Consider the following 20927-nt stretch of genomic DNA (forward strand, 5'->3'; position numbering starts at 1 on the left):
TTTACATTTTTTTAGTGTTATTTTGACAGACTAAAGTTTTTAAAAGGGCTGCCTAGTACGGATACCATGCCTTCCAATTTTAGATACCTTATTTTTTTAGAAGCTGAAAATAGAGAATGAATAATTTGTTGTAAGAGATTGAACTTGGAGGGATGCCACAGCTGATGAATTGTTTTTCACCATGCTCAACGTCATATGTTTAATTCGAGTTCCAAGGACCCATTACTTGTTCATCGTGCTTAATGATGATTAGGAGCGTTCACAATGCGCATTGCCATGCGCTTCGGCGTGGTTTTGAGTCATTTTTAACATAGCACTTTGCCATGCGGTTTGGCCAAAATTTTCACTGCACTGCACTTTAATTTAGTAGTCATATGTGCGGTGTGGTGCGGTACGGTGTGGTGTGGTGTGTAAGGTGCGGTATGGTTGTTTTTGATTTGGTATATTTTTCAAAGATGTCATGACCAATTAATAGTTTACTATTAATAACCATGACAATGTGACAATAAGTTTCAATATATATATATATATATATATATATATATATATATATAACCTTGTAACAAAAAAAGTAGCACAAATATATACAAGAAAAAAAAAATCAATGATAGGCTGATGTAAACAAAAAGTACCATAAATATATACCAAAAAAAAAAAAAAATCCATGATAGTAAACCATTTAAACAAATATAATCTGTAACACAAAAATGCTTAATAGGCAACAACCATAGAGTCCATAACAGAGTACCATATACATTGCTAGTCATGCCTACTAGTTTCAAGTTTCAATTATCACAACCATAATGGAAACAAGTCTAAAGCAAGAATGAAATAAATTACAAACCTAACAAGAAATTATTTAAATAAATATGAACGCAAAAAAAAGATCCATCTATCCAATGTTATACTTGAGAGAGGCTGAGAGTGAATGTGTATTGAAAGAGAAGAGTGAGACTTTTGTAATTAACCAAAATGAAATTGTTTTTAACGTAAAACTGAAATGCGCTAATGCTGAGCTAGCCACTTACTTCATATAATATTAAATTATTAATATATTATATATATATATATATATATATGTGATGGTATAGTTACTCCATATTACTAGCAATTTTGATTGGTTTAAGTGCAGTTATGCGGTTTAGGGAACACCCCTAACAATGATGAATTGGATTATAAATTCTAAATTTTATAGTCAACTTATATATTTGTTGGGAAATGCTAATGGATGCTTTTAGGCAATGATTAATAATCCATTTAAAGAAAACTTTTATGGGAAAATAAAATAAAACAATTAATGTTTTGACAGCTTTTTCTATTTCTCATAAAAGTGATGTTAAAACTTTCCTAAAATAGATTGTTAACCATTGCCTTAAGGGCACTCGTTAACATGACTCATATTCATTATATACTAATAGAATGATATAAAAAAAGTTAGTCTTGATATTTCTTGTAACTTTTTTTTTAATGGCCATTATTTTATGAGTAATGAGTTTTTGACTAAAGGGACGAGAAATGAGAGATTGGTATTAGTGATTTTTGTTTTATAATGTGTGGTTTTTAATAAATTAGTAAGTTGGCCGTGTGATACACGGATAATGTTGTAGTGTTTTATTTAAAATGCTTTTGGAGAATGTTGAACGTACATATATTATAGCATAATTGTTATAAAACATTGTTAGAAATGAGTTTATCATAAGAGGAAACAATTATAAAATACACACACATATCCATTATAATTATTCAATTTAAGGAATGAGAAAAAAAAAAACTTTGGAGGAATATTGTAGAATAAAATTTGATATAGAGTGTGTCTATCTCTTTCTTCTTAATTCTAAAACAAAATACACAATCAAATACTCACAGTCAATCACAACATTTACAAAATCCACAAGTCCATAACTTCCAACCTTAACATCAAAATTTAATTGTCATTTTCACTCAATATAAAATGCAAGCCTCCTTCCTTGGTTGTAGTTAACTCAGATGGGTTAGGATTGAATGAGACAATAGTGTTGGAGCCAGGTAGGTGTTGTTGAAAGATTAAAGGTAAATGACATCGTAAATGACATCGTTTTTGGACCAAGCTCGCTCAAGGTCGTGCACGTTTAGCGAATTACTCAATCAATGATCATGATTATACAATGAAATACTATCTTGCTGATGGTATATATTCTCCATGGTCCACTTTTGCAAAGAAAATCCCAACTCCATAAGGTAGAAAAAGAATATATACCATCAGAAATATATATTACACCTTGAGCACTCCAAATGTAATATATTATATGATTATACACGATTTGCAAAAGCAATATATTGAAATTTCAAATTACAATAAATACTAAAGACATAAAAATTAATGCAATCTTATGACTCACTATATTGGTGCTACTAGTGCTCAACGAGATTTGATTGGAGTTCATAATGAGTTTCTCTATTTCTAATTTTTTCATGGGCTACAATGAACGCGGTAAATTGACTAAATTCTTCTATAGGCTCGTGAGACATTGTTATAGGGATGCTTTCAGGCACTTGTTCATAATCAAAGTCTTCTGCTCTATTGGCATCACGTTCATCTTCAATTATCATGTTATGCAATATTATGCATGCCTTCATAATGTAATTAAGTGCCTCTATTCTCCAAAGATGTGCAGGCCCACAAACAATTGCAAATCATGCTTGAAGCACTCCAAATGCATGCTCCATATCCTTCTTTGTTGACTATGAGATAGAGTGAGTCCATAGGATTGCATTAATTTTTATGTCTTTAGTATTTATTGTAATTTGAAATTTCTCTTCAATTTGTCTTCTCAAATTGACTTTACTTGTATATTTGGTTTCCTTAGATGAATAAAGTTTCTATCGTCTTAGTTAAAAAAAAAAATTATTAAGTCTTTTTGAAAAATATTACTATTGAGAAATATTACCATTTGAAAATGTTACCATTGGAAAATTTAAAAATATAGCTATTAGGAATACAAAAAATATAGTTATTGGAAATAAATAAAAAAAGATTAAAAAAGAATAAAGAAAGATTGAAGAAATAATAAAGAAATAATATTTAAATAAGATGAAAAAAACATAGAAAAACTGTTAGAAAATATATTTAAAAAAGTAGGTAGATAAAAAATAAATACCATGTCCACTCTCAAAATAGTATAAAAATTTGGAAAAACTATAAAAAATGCTATAACACGTGAAAACCTTTTTACCCTGCTGCTTTGCAATTGTACATTATATATTAATTATATTAATTATATTAAAAACATTTCCTATTTCTTTTGGTAGTTTCATTTTCTCTTCATAAAAAAAAGAAAAAAAAAAAAAAAAGTCTCCTATATCGGCTGCTTACTTTTAAATTAATTGTACAACCCTCCATGGTTCTTAAAATAAAAATAAAAGAAAAAAGAAAAAAAAAATTGTGCAACCCTCCATATCCATGGTGTTAAAGAGAGTGCCTCATGAAACTCACCAAAAGGGGAAAAAGGTAATAGTCTTTTCTTTCTTTTTGTTTAACATCAAAAACGTAACAGTCGGCGCAACCATATAACATAAGACAACAAAAAATCTAAGAATGAAGGGCATGGTGGTCAGTTCAGAATGGTTGGTTGACTTCGTCACAGATAACAGCTGCTTTTAACTTCCACTAACATGGCTTGGCGACCATCAGTTATCTAGAAACGAATTCTAGATCCATTCATTTGTTCTCTCTTTCAAAGTAAAAATTGTGTCCCTCGAAATATTTAGTATAGCTTGTCTGCTAAAATTCTGTGCAGTCATGGATTACAAGAGGAATCCATGGCCTATGATGCTTTCTTTTCTCTTCATCTGCCTATCTCTCAACAATCATCCTTCCCTTGGAGCTGACACCATCTCTGCAAACCAACCTCTCTCTGGTGACCAAACTATCAGCTCTAACGGTGGGAACTTTGAGCTCGGTTTCTTCACACAAGGTAACTCTTCTCGTTCTAACTACTATATAGGCATGTGGTACAAGAAAGTCTCTCTCAGAACCATAGTTTGGGTGGCAAACAGAGAGACGCCAGTCTCTGATAGAAGTTCTTCTGTATTGAGAATCTCAGATGGTAATTTAGTTCTGTTCAATGAGTCTCAAATTCCAATTTGGTCAACAAATTTGAGCTTTTCGAGCTCTGGTCCTCTAGAAGCTGTGCTTCAAGATAATGGAAATTTTGTGCTGAGAGATGGGTCTGCTAATTCATCAAAACTTTTGTGGCAGAGTTTTGATAATCCAACCCATACATGGCTTCCTGGTGCTAAGATAGCATACAACAATAAAACCAAACAAAACATGCATCTTATTTCATGGAAGAATTCTGAGGATCCTGCACCAGGACTCTTCGCTCTTGAGCTACAGCAAAATACCAGTTCCTATATTATTCGATGGAATAAGTCTGTACCATACTGGAACAGTGGACCTTGGGATGGAAAAATTTTCAGTTGGGTTCCTGAGATGAGAGCCAATTATATTTACAACTTCAGTTATGTTTCAAATGAAAATGAGAGCTATTTCACCTATTCGCTTTATGATCCTTCTATTATATCTCGATTTGTGATGGATATATCGGGGCAGATTCAGCAGCTTTCATGGTTGGAAAGTACCAAGCAGTGGAATTTGTTTTGGTCTCAACCAAGGACACAATGTGAGGTTTATGCTTTTTGTGGACCTTTTGGTATATGCAACCAGCAATCCTTGCCTTTTTGTAGTTGTTTGAAGGGTTTTCAGGCTACCTCCAGCAACAATTGGAATTTGTCAGATTTTTCAGCTGGGTGTGCAAGAAAAACCAGTTTGCAGTGTGGGAATGATAGTCTTGCTAATGGTAAGAGGGACAAGTTTTGGGAAATGCCCAACATGAAATTGCCTGATCATCCACAAACTGTGGCAGTTGGAAGTTCATCAGAATGTGAATCAGCCTGCTTGAATAACTGCTCTTGCACTGCTTATGCTTATGGCGACCATTGTTCAATTTGGATTGGAGATCTCTTAAATCTGCAACAACTCACAAGCTCTGACACTAATGGAGGAACTCTATATCTCAAACTTGCAGCATCCGAGTTACCCAGTTCCAGAAACAATAAGGCAATTATTATAGGTGTAGTCCTGGGTTCAGTTGCGGGGATAGCAATTCTTGTAGGCCTTATTGCATTTGTAATCTTTAGGCGAAGGAGGGGAGCAATTGGAACAGCAAAGGCAGTAGAGGGATCATTGGTGGCATTTGGATACAGAGACTTGCAAAATGTGACCAAGAATTTCTCGGAGAAATTGGGGGGAGGGGGTTTTGGTTCTGTTTTCAAAGGGATTTTACCTGATTCAACGGTCATTGCGGTCAAGAAACTTGAAAGCATCAGCCAAGGAGAGAAGCAATTCCGCACTGAAGTCAGCACAATTGGGACAATCCAACATGTAAATCTTGTTAGGCTTCGTGGCTTCTGCTCTGAAGGAACTAAGAAGTTGCTGGTCTATGATTACATGCCGAATGGGTCTTTAGATTCTCAGCTTTTCCGTGAAAAGAATTCTGGGGTTTTGGAATGGAAAACAAGATATCAGATTGCTCTGGGAACAGCTAGAGGGTTGGTTTATCTCCATGAGAAGTGCAGAGACTGCATCATACACTGTGACATAAAACCAGAAAACATTCTTCTAGATGCCGAGTTGTGTCCGAAAGTGGCAGATTTTGGTCTGGCAAAGCTTGTTGGGCGTGAGTTCAGCCGAGTCCTGACTACCATGAGAGGTACAAGAGGTTATCTTGCTCCAGAGTGGATTTCAGGGGTGGCCATTACAGCCAAAGCCGATGTTTACAGCTATGGAATGATGCTTTTTGAATTTGTTTCCGGGAGGAGAAACTCTGAGCCATCTGCAGATGGGAAAATTAGATTCTTCCCAACTTGGGCTGCAAGCCTTATAACGCAAGGTGGAGATGTCCTTAGCCTTTTAGACCCCAGGCTGGAGGGAAATGCTGATGAAGAAGAGGTCACAAGAATATGTAGACTTGCTTGTTGGTGCATCCAAGATGATGAAACTCATAGGCCACCAATGGGTCAGGTAGTCCAAATCCTTGAGGGAGTTTTAGATGTGAACCTAGCCCCAGTTCCAAGATCTCTCCAGGTGTTTGTTGACGACCAGGAGCACATAATTTTCTTCACTGAATCATCCTCCAGCCAAAGTTCACAGGCACGGAGCAACAACTCAAATGCTTCGTCTCATTCCAAAATTAGCGTGTCATCAACAGGTTCGAAGTCTTGAAGAGAAATCAATTGAGATTGAGCTCTTTTTTGTTTAGTTATGAGTATATGTTCTGCATTTTTGTTTTTTATTATCAACTTTCTAGCCTAAAGTAGCTTTGTGTAGATTCAATGGAAGCATTGCTTCAAAATCGCAAATAATGTAATTGCTGTGGACCTATTGCTTCCACTGTAATTATTAGCATCGTTCAAGTTATCATCTCTATGACTTTGTTAATTGTTATGGTTCATGGTATTGGTAGCAAGCTAAGCCTCAATAACTATATGCAGCTAAGAGGATAAATTTGAGTAGCAACTAATCCGTCATAAAATTTGCAGCGTTAGTAACAAAAACACATAAGCTGTCTGCCAAGAAGCGTCTTCCCTTGATACAAACAGAATGTTTGAAGCCCATAACAAATTGACAATAGCAAGACTCTTAGAATAAAGCCCAACCAGAATGCTGAGTGCATATTTTTCTAGTCATAAGCCTAAAAAAATATGCAGCTAAGAGGATAAATTTGGGGACTGGATTAAATTAGGGTGCTTGCTTGCAAGACTTCAGGTATAATCGCATTCCTCTCAAGAAGGGAAAAGTTTCCTCTCAAACTAATTTGAGGTGTAACTAAGCTGACTTAAAATTAGCAGAGTTAGGAAAGTCACAAGAACATGTAAGCTTCTGCTAGGAAGCGTCTTTTCTTGAAAGAGAATGTTTGGTGCCCATGAAAAATTGACAATAGCAAGATACTTTTAGATATAAAACCCAACCTGAATGCGAAGTACATATATGTTAATGGTAGTAATTCCTTAATGTTTCTGCCAAGCTACTAGAAATTTAATTTAATTACTCTTTCACCCAGGTCAGATTCAGTGACTTAACTTGTCCATAAAAAGTAAAAACCTAAGGCATGCCAATTAAATCAAGAGGCCTGTTAGAATATTGATTAAATTCATCATTTCTTATAGCTTACACTTTTAAAACATTTGGTAATTTATCATAGTATTAGAGCAGATGGTTTTGAGTTCGATCCCTATCTCAACTTTACCTCTCATTTATGTAATTTATCAGAGCTATACCTTAGTTGAATAATCTAAATAAATCAAGTCGCAGACTCTCAGCAACATTATGTTTGTTTACACTAGGGTAACCAGTCATTGACCGAAGAGCTTGTTGAAATTAAGCTTTAATTTCAATTGGATGCACCTAAATGTGCATGATTAGTTAGTTTCTTTTTTTTGGAGTGGTAAGTGTGAATTAGTTGCTTCACTGTAGAAAATAATAAATACTCCATTATTATGAACTCTAGAATTTTATTTATTTATTTATTTTTTTTTGTGTTTAGCAAAAAAAAAAAAAAAAAATTACTTTAAAAAGTTTATGTAAAGCAATTGAAAGGGTTTGTGTATCCACTTGATCCACATCATGTGTAATGTTCAAAGAAAGCCCTCAATGGATTAAAGCAAGCTTCTAGAGTTTGGTATGAATGCCTTATTGAATATCTCATAGACGATGGGTTCAATAGACGTATAATAGGTAGAACATTATCTATATATATATATATATATATACACACACACACACACTAGTTGCGAACCCGTGCTATGCACGAGAACCTACCTGTTTGTGAGGTAGACTAAAATGATTTTATAAAATTCTAAATTGATTAAAAAACTACATCATTGCACGATTTGGTCTTGTATGACTTTAATTTGTGTTACAATTTGTTGGAGAAGTCATTACTTGAATGTGCAATGACTTATAAAAATTTTGTAAAATAACATAGAGATTTTAATATATTATATGGATTTACATTAATTACTCAGGAATCTGTATAAAAATGCACATTTAAACATTAAGAGGAAAAAAATATCCTATATTTTACTCATGTAAAGTAAATCAGTATTAAGGAATACTATTCTAATTTATAAATTTATAATATTCATATAACATTAACTTTTATTTTTAATGTTTGCATGGATTTTTCTATTTTGAATGATGAAATTTTAAATATAAAAAATTCTAAAAGACCAAAAAATATTAAAAAAATCAGATGATTCATGGCTTAGAAATTATTGAAACAAAACAAAATATATATATGACTAAGAGAGCGTTTGGATGGGGCTGAAACGCCCAGCGTCTGCGTTTCAGCCCCAAATTTTTTTTTTTTTTTGCTAGACACGCTACTCTCATTGTTCATTGGCCATAAACAGTGATTTTAGGCCAATGAACAGTGATTTTAAGAGTGAACAGTGTTTTTTACACATTAAAAAATTATTTTGCTATAGTATTTTTCAATTTTTAGTTTCAGTTTTCAGTTTACAGTTGTATCCAAACGGATCCTAAACAATAAAGAAATATAAGAAAAAGATGGGTTACATTCAAAAGAATAATCCATGGCTATAACTATTGAAAGAAATCATAAGATTTAGAGCCTACAAATTATAGATAATATGTGTGTGTGTGTGTGTGTGCGCGCGCGCGACTACACAACAGTAAAATATAAGAGAAAGTGTGTTACCATCAAAAAAATAATTTAGATGTTAAATCTTTTTAAATGCCAAAAATTATTAAAGAATCATAAGGTTTACTTCCTATAAATTTTAAAACAAAACAAAATGTATATAATTACACAATAGAGAAATATAAAAGAAAAATTGATTACCTTCAAAAGAATAATATTTGGTATAGTCATTGAAATCTGCTAAATATGTTCAAATATTGCAAAAACTAACACAAATTCAAATGTTAAAACTTCTAAAATGTCAAAAAAGATATATAATTAAAGAATAAATTATTGAAACAATTCAAAAAATATTTAACTATTCAAAAGAGAAATATAAGAAAAAAAAAAGTACACGAACTCATAAAGTAATAAGTTTAAATTTTAACGGGTTTAAACTTTAAACGAAATCATATAGAGTCACAGACGTAAGGTTTGGTGGTTTACGTACGAAAATCACTATTTAAAAAATACATAAAAAACCATAATATATATATATATATATATATATATATATATATATATTTATCAAAGTAAAGGAGAAGAAAATATAAGAGTGACAAAGAAGGGGATAACAAATTATTCATTCATAAAAAAATAATAATAAATTAAAGATTTGCTAGAAAGTAGACAAATCTCAATATATGAAAAATCTAATCAAATAATCAATTACTAAAAAAAAAAATAATGATCAATTGTTTTGCTTAGCCCTAAAAATCCTGTTATATTTCTTTTATATATATATATATATATATATATATATATATATATATATTATAATGTTCTGTAGTATAATATATGTTATTTTAAAAAGAATTAAAGAAGAAAGAGGAGTCATAGCTGGGCACAACTTCAATTGATGAAAACATCAAATTTTAACCACACGTGGTGCACATTCTCTTGGAAATTGGAGCAATGCAGAGCAGTTGTTTGCTTCATAAACGGCTAATGAGTAAAGAAAAGGGGAAAAAGAATAGTAAATCAAACTTAACTTTAACATAGCGAGTGAGTTTGAAGTTGGAACGCAGGGAGAGGATGAAACTGAGAATAGAGTCACAGATGGGTAGAGCTGATTGCAGACGGTGATATTGTAATTTTTTGAGGATAAAAAGAAAAGTTACATTACTTTGAAGATTGCTGCACATAGTCCTCTTCTTCAGTTCAGTCCAAAGTAAGTCACAGAAATTTTGTAAGGATGAAGGAGGAAAAATTAGAGAAGAGAGAGGATGGGGAGGAATAGGTTTTTTTTTTGTTTTTTTTTTTTGTGTGTGTGATTTTGCGTTGATTGTAGATTTGGGTTAAAAAACATATATTGGGGTTTGCACTGCTTTTATAGTGTTCTTAATTAACCTTGAGTTAAATTATCAAAGTTTGAGTTTGAGTTTAAGTCGAACTTGTTAGAGATATAGAGTTTCGCTGAGAGAAAAATAGTGTTTATAATTTTATTTTTTATTTTTTAAATATTATGTTATGCTGATGTGGAAAATTGTGGTGCCAGCAGAGGCTTCGGTTTTATATATATATTTAAAAGTCGAAGCGTAGCATTTATTATTACTATGCTCTAGTTGAGTCATATCAGCGTCAACGTCATTATCCAATTTCTTCCAATTTTTCCATAATCTTTTTTAACATTTACATTTTTTTTTTAATATTTACACTTTCTCCAACCTTTCTCCCTCCTTTATCTTTTCATCTCCCCACTACTTTAATATCACTCTTCATTTTTCCCTTCATCTCCCCTTATTTTGTCTCTCTTATTCATACCATTTTACTATACCTTTCTCCATCCTTTATCTTTTTATCTCCCCACTACTCTCTACTTTAATATCACTCTTCATCTTCCTTCATCTTGTATCTTCTTATTCACACATTTTATTATAAATTTGTCTCTTTCTTCCATTATTTGCATAGTTTTTCCTCACAAAAAAGATTATCTCTCTCTCTCTCTCTCTCAATATTTTGGTTGATTTTTTTTTTCTTGCATCTTTGCTTTAGGTTGATAAATTTTTCTGTTCTTTAGAACTCTACTTTTGGTTGATGCAATTAAATTTTGTATTTTAGGATGTTTATTTTTTGTTTTCTTTGATTTTTGATTTACTCTAATGAATTATTTTTAAAAAATAATCCTAATACGTTAATTTTGTACAATAACAACCTCTGTATTCAATAATTGTTAACTATATTTTTATTTAATCTTCTAACAAGAAATGTGGAAAATACTCGAATTGAAGGAATTCCTCTACAATTCAAGGAGCAAATACTGCTTGAAAAAAGATCACAAAAAATAGAAGGAAAATCAAGCAAATAATATCCTTGGAATGGGAGTTAGATAATTAGGTACTCTACAATTTTTTTTTCAATAACATTACACCAATAATATATTTAGTTTTCAATAAACTTAACAAAAAAGTAATTTTTTTTTTCTTTTATATTGAAGGAAACTGTATTCACATGCCTTGCAACAACAAAAAATATTGAAACAAACTTTGGATGGTACTATATCAGATGCGCAAAGTGCATCAAAAAAGTTAAATTTGAAAATGATTTTTGGTGCAACTATTGCAATAGTAACTCTATAAAATTCAACTCAATGTTGATGATGCAATAGAGTGAGTTGTATTTTTTTTTTTTTTTTTACAAGAAAGCTGAAAAATTACTTCAAACCATGGTTGTCAAAATCCCGATTTGGATCCTAAGATTTTACAATCTTACCTGCCCAAAACAATCTAGATCTTTGAACGGTCTTTGTGATTGTTTTGGATCATATAGTTCTAACGATTCCAAACGATCCGAGTTTCTTGTAATCTTCTTTAACTTGACAGAAGTCCCAGTTGAACCCAAATGAAAAATAACATCCCAATTTTTGCTATTCTAATGTAGAAAGATAGAGTGTCAGTTGGAGTTAAATAAAAGATAACATCCAAATAGAGTATCACATTTTGAGATTTTTGGCCTCTTTAAATGGTGCTTACAAATGGATGTAGTGATGTATGGTAATTATATCAAATGGATGCAAAGTTTTGATTTTTTATGAATAAATGTATGATTTATATGATTATTTAACAAACTCATGTGTTTTTTTTTTGTTTTTTTTTTCCCTCAAATAATGTAGGATTATACCATCTACGATCCCACCTATCTCCCACGATCCTACGTATGATTCCGATTTTAACAACCTTGCTTCAAACAACAGCAAAAGAACTATCAAACAAATGGTCAATTGTAAGACCATACAATTAGCATATATGATCTTTCATTTACTTTGACAAGGATATGGTAAATCATATTCAATATTTTATCAGATAAATGCAAATTTCAACCTATTGAATGAAAATAGAAAAGCTTATTGGAAAAACATTTGTGTTTTAACTAAAGATTAATGGCTATAACTGGAAGGAAGGAAGGGAATTCAAATATAGGAATTCATATTGTGTCAAAAAAATCAAATAAAAGTCTTTGCTCCATTAGTAATAAAACCTTTTTGGAAATAAAAAATTATGCAAGTTATACTACCTACATTCTTAACTTCTACCTACTCTGATTATCATTAAAATAATAAATAAAGCAGCAAAAGTTTTTACCCCACGAGGTACATGAATCAAGGATATCCAATTAAACACTAGCATTGACAAAAATAAATAGTAAAATATAGAAAAATAACCAGTCGGCAATTGTGACTACTACTATTTCATGACTCATTTAAGTAGAAATAAAAACTTCATTATTTGAAAATCGAAATATAATCTCGGCTCATTTTATTCAACATTTAAATTCAACTATATCCTCCAAATCTATTATATAGCTACCATGGATATGTCCTCTAGTAATAATATAAATTGCATAAAAAATAAAGTTATCCAGTTTAAAAATCCCATTTTCAACATTTTATTTCACCTTTAATTATGTAAAGGTAAAATAAATGATGTGGATATTTATAACTTTTCATTTACTTCAAAATTATTAATAATTAATTTATATAGGAGTTTTGATAATTCAGATATACTGTCTTTTGATTTGTTATTTATTTATTTTTTTTTTAAGTAAAGTGTAAATTGAATAGGTAGAAACAAATACTTCAGTTTAATAAAGAGAGGAAGAGCTGAAGAATTGGATATTAATGATTATTTCAACTATTTCAATATTATAATAATTTAATTATAAGAGACTTTTGATAGTTCACATACATACATAGATACATATATATATATATATATATAGTCTTTAGATTTTTTAAGGAAAGTGGCAATTGAACAGTTATTGTGGCGTGAAAGACTATTTGGCTTAAGCTTCATTGAGGAAAACATTAAACGTTAGCTATAATTGAAAAATATATTAAATATTATAAAGCTTGGGCTTTATAGTGGATGGTATATGAAAAGCTTTTGTTCACTTAATAAACAATGAAAAATTATTGTTAATAACTAGAGCAATCACTTATCCATAAAACACAACACTACAAATTACAATCCTAAACAACTTGAAAATTACAAACTAAAAACATCATACAACTTCACACTCACAAAATGAGCATACAACATGATCGCAAATATTTTGTACAAGATCAAACTACAAGCGAAAAAGAAATCCTTCTTCAAGCCAACATAGAAGGGGACAAAAATGCAAGATATGGACTAACAATTGCACTGTTATGTGAATCAAATGATGAGAGAATACAACTACTATTATCAATTCTATATCAACCAAATGGAAAAAACTGCTCCAAAACTATCGACAAATCCTTTGACATACAATTTTCAGAACAAACACATTTCGCATCCCAAAAAACCAAGCATGCAAAAATATTGGAGTGGATTGTTGGGATTGTGAATGTCCTTACTCTTATGAAAACAATGAATTACATGTAACATGCAAAATGTGTTCAATTGACTTTAAAATGTATAAATTAGTTAATCAAGTATGGTAGAATTAATATTTTAAAAAAAAATCAATTCTAATTAAATTATCCTCATTTTGTTCCAAATAGTAATCTCTAATTAAAAAAAAAAATACAATTCCATGAGCACAACCTCATGTCAGCATGAATTTGACTATATATTAGTTATACGTATATAATACAGCTTGAGTCATAGTAACATTACAAATATTAATAATAAGAAGACCAACCTAAAAAAAATTATCATGCGTAACGCACGGGGTCGTGACTAGTATATTTAAAAGCTGAAGTGTAGCATTTATTATTGTTATACACCAGTTGGGCCATATCATCGTTGTGTCACAAATTTTTTTTTTTTTTTTTTTTTTGGTTTTCCACTTCACACATTCTTTATAATCAATCATCTTTTCTCTCAATCTCAAAAAAAAAAAAAAAAAAAAAAATCATCTTTTTTCTTTCTCAGCCCCTCATATTCCCATCATTGATTTCTCAACTTATTTTTACACATTTTTCAACATTGTCCCTCTCTTTTGCCTTTTTATATCTCCACTACTATCTACTTTATTAATATCACTCTTTATCTATCCTTTTATCTTCCTTTTATTTTTGGCTTTTCTTATTCTTATCCACTCACTATAAATTTACAATTCACTCTCTCATTTTATGCATAGTTTTCATTTTCTTATACACAAAATGTTATTTCTTTCTCCCTCTCACTCTTTTTTTTTTTTTTTTTTTTTTTTTTCATTTTTTGGTGGATTTAATTATTTCCCTTGCATCTTTACTTTAGGTTGATTTTTTTTTTTTGTTCAGGTTTTTATTATTTTTGTTGTTTGATGACTTGATCCAACTTATGGACAACCGACAGAGAGAAATGTACGTTATGCAAAAAATCTCATCTCCACATTTCACCCTACACTTCTCTATAATGGAATTTAGTCCCAGGTTCTCAAGAATATACTATAGTTTTTTTTTTTTTTTTTGAGAAGGAATATACTATAGTTTATTGAGCAGAAAATTTATATCTAATTTTTCACCATGGTTGTACCAAACTCTTTTGCAAATCCCCTTTAACCTTAATGACTACTAAATTTCCTACAAATTATGGTAACTAAGTTAGAGATGAATATAAACTAAAGCGTCAATATTGTTAAGTATGGATGGGGACCTTGGTCAACAATAGTCATATATGTTATCTTATTGAATTAGAAAGATAGTATATAAGAAATACAATATTATTTTATTATATAACATGATTTAGACAATATAGTGTTTATTATTATATCTTTTATTTGTACTCTTTTTCATCTCATCTTATTTTCTATAAATTTATTACTCTCTATTATTTTATCTTGAAAATTTGATTATTCTCTCTCTTGATTTTATATTCTTCCTTGCAACTCTACTTTAGGTTGATAAATCATTGTGTTTTTTAAAACTTTATTTTGGGTTAATACATATAGGTGTTGTATTTTTGAGTTCCCCATCACAAGTAGTATCTCTCCCTCTTATAACTTTGGTTTGATTTTTGTTTGAGTTAATGCTTAGTTATTTTGGAAGTGATAATTGAATTTATATCAAAACACTATATTGATTATGCATTTGAGTGTGCCTATATTTGTGTAATATTAAGTGAATTTTTTTATGATTTTTTATTATCATGATAATCTCCTTTAAGCAGATGAGGAATTTGAATAATTTATTTGAAACTTAAAAAGTATAACATAAATTTGAAGAATATGTACCACCATATAAAGGAATAATACCTATCAAACACTCCCAAAATAATAGCATGATATATTGGTAGAGATAGAAAGATGAAATAATTTTAGAAATTGTTTAATGTATTAAAGTTAAACTTTTTTTTTTCTCCAGAAACATGGCTTTGTTGTATTTTCGGTCCTGAAAGTATTTGTTTCATTTTTTTTTGGCTTATACTTTTTTATATATGTTTTCTATGCTTTTGATATTAGGGAGATTGGATACAGAGAAAATTCATCAAATTTCTAACATAGCTTATGTACAAAATTCTGTCAATAAATATTATATGGGAAATTATATTTCCATGCTTCACCTTTTAAGTTCTTGATTAGTATTGTTTTGTTTTTCATTGTTTCTTGCAACCCTACTTTAGGTTGACAAATCGTTGCGTTTCTTATAACTTTATTTTGGGTTAATACTTTTTAGAGTTGTGTTTTTGAGTTCCCTATCACAATTCCACTCTTTCCCTCTTATAGCTGTAGTTTAATTTTTGTTTGTGTTAATACTTAGTCATTTTAGAAGTGAGAATTTGAATATATATCAAAACACAATCTTGGATATGTATTTGAATGTGCCTAATTCAATACTGTTCATTTGGTCTAATTCAGTCTATTTTAGTTCACTTCAGTCCATTTGGTCCAATTCGGTGTATACTTAAGAATGGTAAAAGATAGGCTTCGGTTAAAAGTACTATCAATTGTTTGTGTAATATCAATTATAATTATAGGATACGTTTTGGTTATCATAATAATTTCCCTAAAAGTTTGAATAGGAACTTTAAAACTTAAAAATTTTAGTTGTACCAAAAAAATTAGGAAAATATAATGCATAACAACAATAGTTAGAAGAATATGGACCATTTCAAAAAAGAATAATAATTTCATTAAAAAAATTATATATATATATATTTAAAAATAGAGTGATGGAAATTACTTTTGGAATATTTTTAATTCTTAGGAAGAAAAAATTATTTGAAATAAAATTTAGAAAATAAATTATTCATATTACACATTTGGTGTGATGGTCAATCTACAAATACAAAGTTCTTGTGGGTTGGGGGGGAAAGGGTCAGGATTCAAGTCTCTAGAAAGGAGTTTCATACACATTTACACTTAGATTAGATTATAGTAAAATTTCTATCGTATACAAAAAAAAGTTTTCTATGAGGTTTGATTATCATGACAGTCTCTTTTAAGAGAATAAAGTATTTAAATAATTTATTTGAAACATTTTTTTTTTTGAGAAAAGGTTTATTTAAAACTTAAAAAAAAATTGTACAAAAAAATAATAAAAAAAGAAAAGAAAAATATAAACAAAAATTGATGATGCTAAAATCATCAGTCGATTAAGTTCGTCCAAATGAGTCAGCACGGGCTCGTCCTCTTTCCTGCAGGGTTAAGAATAGAGTCCTCTCTTAGTGGTCACCGGTGTGGTGTCGGCCATGGAGTCTCTAATGACAAAGTCAGTGCAAGGAACTCGAAGAGAGAATTCAGTTGTAAGAGCAAAAATGAGTAAAAAGATGAGTATATGTACCTCCTCACGGATTTTGTAGGTTTTTATATATAAGCTTTTTCTAATAGCCATTGCTCTTCTTAAATGGTGGATTAAAGCCTACTTAGGCAACGTCTCGGGTCTTTAACTTGGCTTTTATTAGGGTCCCAACAGTCTTCTCGCTGATTTGTAACCGTCAGGGCATTGAATGGTGGCTTTCATGGCATCTTATCCTCGTCCAGGTTGTCTCTCCTGGACGAGGGTAATTTCTTTGTCCATCAGCTGCCCCTCTATTCTAAGGTCGTCCTTACGTGTAATAACGACCTTGAGTATATGAAAGGTCTTTCTGCTTGGATGTGACTCTTGGTATTTTCGTTGTTTTTGCATTGAAGGGGGAGTGGCGGCGTCGTATGTGTCATAGCCACGTGGCACATTCTGTTTGGTGGGTATTAATGCTTTACTCAAGGGACCTTTGGGTTTCTCACCGTTTTTCAGTTTTCTGAGCCTAGCTTTTTTAACCACTTTGTTTTTTTTCTTTCTCCCTTACTTTTTCATTGTTGCACTGTGTTTTCCTTCTTTGATCTTTTTGGGTCTCCATCATCTTTTTCCTTTTTAGGTGTGTTCTTTTGAGGTACTGTTTCTTTTCCCTTGCTTTTTGTTCTTTGTAGCGAAAACTGCTTGTTTTTCCTTTTCCATTTTTGGATAGGAATTTCATCCCTTTTTCCTTTTTCGGTTCCATGGTTAAGAGCTCTGAAGTTAGGCGAATTTTCCCTTCTATTTCATTTCTCTTTGCGTGCTTAGGGATGTTGTTAGGTTCTTCCCATACCTATTGCCCTTCAATTGAAGGATTTGTGTCTAGGGGCAGCGACTTAGGTTTAGTGTTAGCCGATTTGCTCCCTTTACTTCGTCTGTCAGTTAATTGGTTCGAGGAGTTGGTGGGTGATCGAGGGGCTATGTCTGAGGTGAGATCTAGTGAATTGGAAATTGGGTTGTCGTCTAGCGACGTCCTTGTTAAGATGAAGGTTGATACCGCTGCTTCTGGTCGAAGGGAGGTCAGAGCTTTCCATGCCCTTGGTGAGGAATGTGTGTAAAGTTGTAATTTGCAACTATTATGAATTGGCTTTAATTTCGTGCCAAATTTGATTGTAATTTATTCAATCTTTTGTACCTTGTATTTTATGTGGGATCTGTTTGTAAGGGTTGTGTGAGAGAGAGAGAGAGAGTGAAGACTCAAGGCATTTGTTGAAGACAAAAGGAGTTTTCTCGAGTAGCTCGCGACTAGCCATCTTACGAAGTGATGCATGTGCCCAGCACATGACTAGAATGCGAAGAGTTAGGACAGGATGGAGACAACTGGTTTTCGCGAGTGTCTTGCGAGTAAGGCCTTCCCACGAGATACCCATAAAATAGTCTGTTTTGCTATTTTGTCATATCTGCTCCACTACATCTTCATACACACTATATATACCATCATTACCCACATATTGAGTAGAGAGTTTTTTAGAGAAAAAAATCCTAGCCACAAACTCTTGAGAGTGAGAGATTATCATACCCATAATGCTCTACACCATTCATTGTGGTTTTCCTCTACTTCTACCTCTCAATTTCCAAATCTTTGAGAGGTTGATAGCCCAAACACTTACCACACCCATACTGAGTGTCAAGTGAGGTTTTGGTGCTGTTGGGAAGTATTGGAAGAAGCCAAACTTTGGTGGATGCAATCAGGCGCATTGCGGGATCTGGAAAGCTAGACAAGACACGGTTCTGAGAAGCCTTGTTGGAGTAGGAGCTTGGAGGGCTTAGGTGCACTGTGTAAATTAGGCTTGGAGGGTCTCTTGCTATTCGTGTATCCCAACTTATTGTCTAGTGGATCGATTTACCGCTTGGTGGGCGGTGGTGAGGTTTTTCACCGAGTTCTTCGGTTTCCTCTTCGATAACACATTGGTGTGTTATCTTGTATTTGCATCTCTCTTCCCTACTCTTTTAGCTTTCATTTTACTGCTATGTTTTAATGAATATGGCTTAGAGTAGTTGTATTGTTTGTTCGCTTGCATTTACTCTATTTTGCACTTAGTTTAAGTTAGAGTATAATCAACCAAGCCGTAATTTATTAATTTGGGGTCTAAATAGCGCTTGTGTTTTTAATACCAATCCGAGCTTTCAATTGGTATCAGAGCGGGTGCACTTGTTGTGGTTTCATTACCTAAGTGTGATCCTAGACCCCTTGCCTTGCTATGGATAGTGTTATGGCTAAAGCCAACATGAAGCGTAGTTCATGTGTTTGTGATAGTGACTCTATGAACTTCTATAAATATTGTCCTAGAAATGAGCTTTTAGAGTTATTCAAATCTAAGAAACATGCTAGAATTTTTGTACACATGCTGAAATCCTTAGAATAAAGGAATCATGATATTCATAATAGTTTATGTGAGTCGAATTCCTTAATTGCTGAATACAAGAGAAGGAATAAACATTTGTGTGATAAACTTGATGGTTTGAAAAGAAAGCTTTACTCATCTATGAATGAAGTAAAAGAAGAGGAGTGTATTTTTAAGGGTCAAGAGTGTTTATCTCATGCTTGTCTTTTCGTTCATACCGCATTGAAAGTGTTTAATTTGTGTTTGTGGTATCTTGACAATGGATGTTCAAGGCACATGACGGGAGATAAAACACTGTTCAAAACTCTTAAGGAGAAGGAAGACAGCTTTGTGACTTTTGGAGACCGTAGCCATTCACAAGTTCTTAGAAAGGGAACCGTTGATATTCCGGGACTTCCCTTGTTGACTGATGTTCTTTACATCAAAGGATTAAAAGTGAACTTGCTAAGTATAACCCAAATATGCGATGAAGACTTCATAGTTCAATTCTCAAAGAAGGGATGTCTAATTCTCAATGAAGAAGGTGTTCAAGTCTTGAAGGGACTTAGAACCACGGACAATTGCTATGGTGTTGTTCCCAAGCCAAACATATCATGTCGAAGTGCTCGAGTAAATCTTTTGGAGTTGTGGCATCAACGGTTTGGGCATGTAAATTACAAGCAAGTAGCAAAGATCTCAAAGCTTGAAGCGGTGATTGGCTTGCCAAAGTTTGGAAAGATTGAGAACAATGTTTGTGGTCCATGTTAATTGGGAAAACAAACAAAATCAACCCATCCCAAAGTCCTTGGAGGACCCCGAGTCCTGGTGCGCTGTCTTTTTTATTATTCTTTTACTAGCACTTTCCTTCATTTGATTTGCTACTAACCCTTCATCTGTTGTGTTTGTGCAGTTAAGAAGCATCTAAAGCTTAAAAGTAGATACAAGGTGCATGTCCAGGCTGCTACTGAATACGTGAAAACAATTGACGACTTTGACAACCTCGTCGATCCGAGAACCTTGGCTCATCACTATCTTGGTCCAGAGCCTTCCTCCTTCATTCTACACGCCTTTGAAATTGAAGAAAAAAGTTAGTGTTCTTTTTGGCTCTTCCATGAGACCTTCCTTTCCTTTTTTTTTTTTTTTTTACAAGACTTTTTTTTTTCTTTGCAGAGATGACAACCAAATTTAATCAGGAGATGTATGCCAAGATAAAGGCCAAGAAGAACGAGCCACTCTCGATCCTCGGGAAGAAGGTGGTATGGGTGGTCGAGAAGGGAACTCTAATCACCCCTACCACTCATGTCCTTGAGACCACGAGGGCTGCTTCTCTTGCTACTTCGGTGGAGGAGATCACCCCTCGTCCAAAGAGGAAACGAGTGGTCGATAAACGCAAGGAGAAGGCAGGCTCTTAGTCATCCAGCGTTTGGGACAATGCTGGTCTAGCTTTAATTCAGTCCTTCCAACAAGATCGAGAGCCGCCACATCCACAAATTGGTCCAGGTATTGTACTTGTATCCCTCCTCAGTTTTAGTCTCTCTTTTTTTTTTTTGAGGTTCTGTGTTTCATTCTTTTTTAGGTGCTGGGGGAGACAATTCACATCACATCCAAATGCTTGTGCCACGAGGCGAAGGTGGTATCGGCAGGATCCAAGGTGGATGCTCAGGAGGCCGAGAATGCAAAGCT

The 20927-nt window shown here is 32.4% G+C and overlaps 1 protein-coding gene across 1 annotated transcript; it reads left to right on the forward strand.

The window, feature by feature from the left end:
• Positions 1 to 3587: 3587 nt before the first annotated feature.
• Positions 3588 to 6478, forward strand: LOC142641528 (G-type lectin S-receptor-like serine/threonine-protein kinase At2g19130). The gene has a single exon (XM_075815964.1). It carries the CDS (start codon positions 3779 to 3781, stop codon positions 6260 to 6262), a length of 2484 nt encoding a protein of 827 aa, XP_075672079.1. The 5' UTR covers positions 3588 to 3778; the 3' UTR covers positions 6263 to 6478.
• Positions 6479 to 20927: the final 14449 nt, after the last annotated feature.

This window comes from Castanea sativa, chromosome 6, assembly GCF_040712315.1.
Source record: "Castanea sativa cultivar Marrone di Chiusa Pesio chromosome 6, ASM4071231v1".
NCBI classification, from domain to species: domain Eukaryota; kingdom Viridiplantae; phylum Streptophyta; class Magnoliopsida; order Fagales; family Fagaceae; genus Castanea; species Castanea sativa.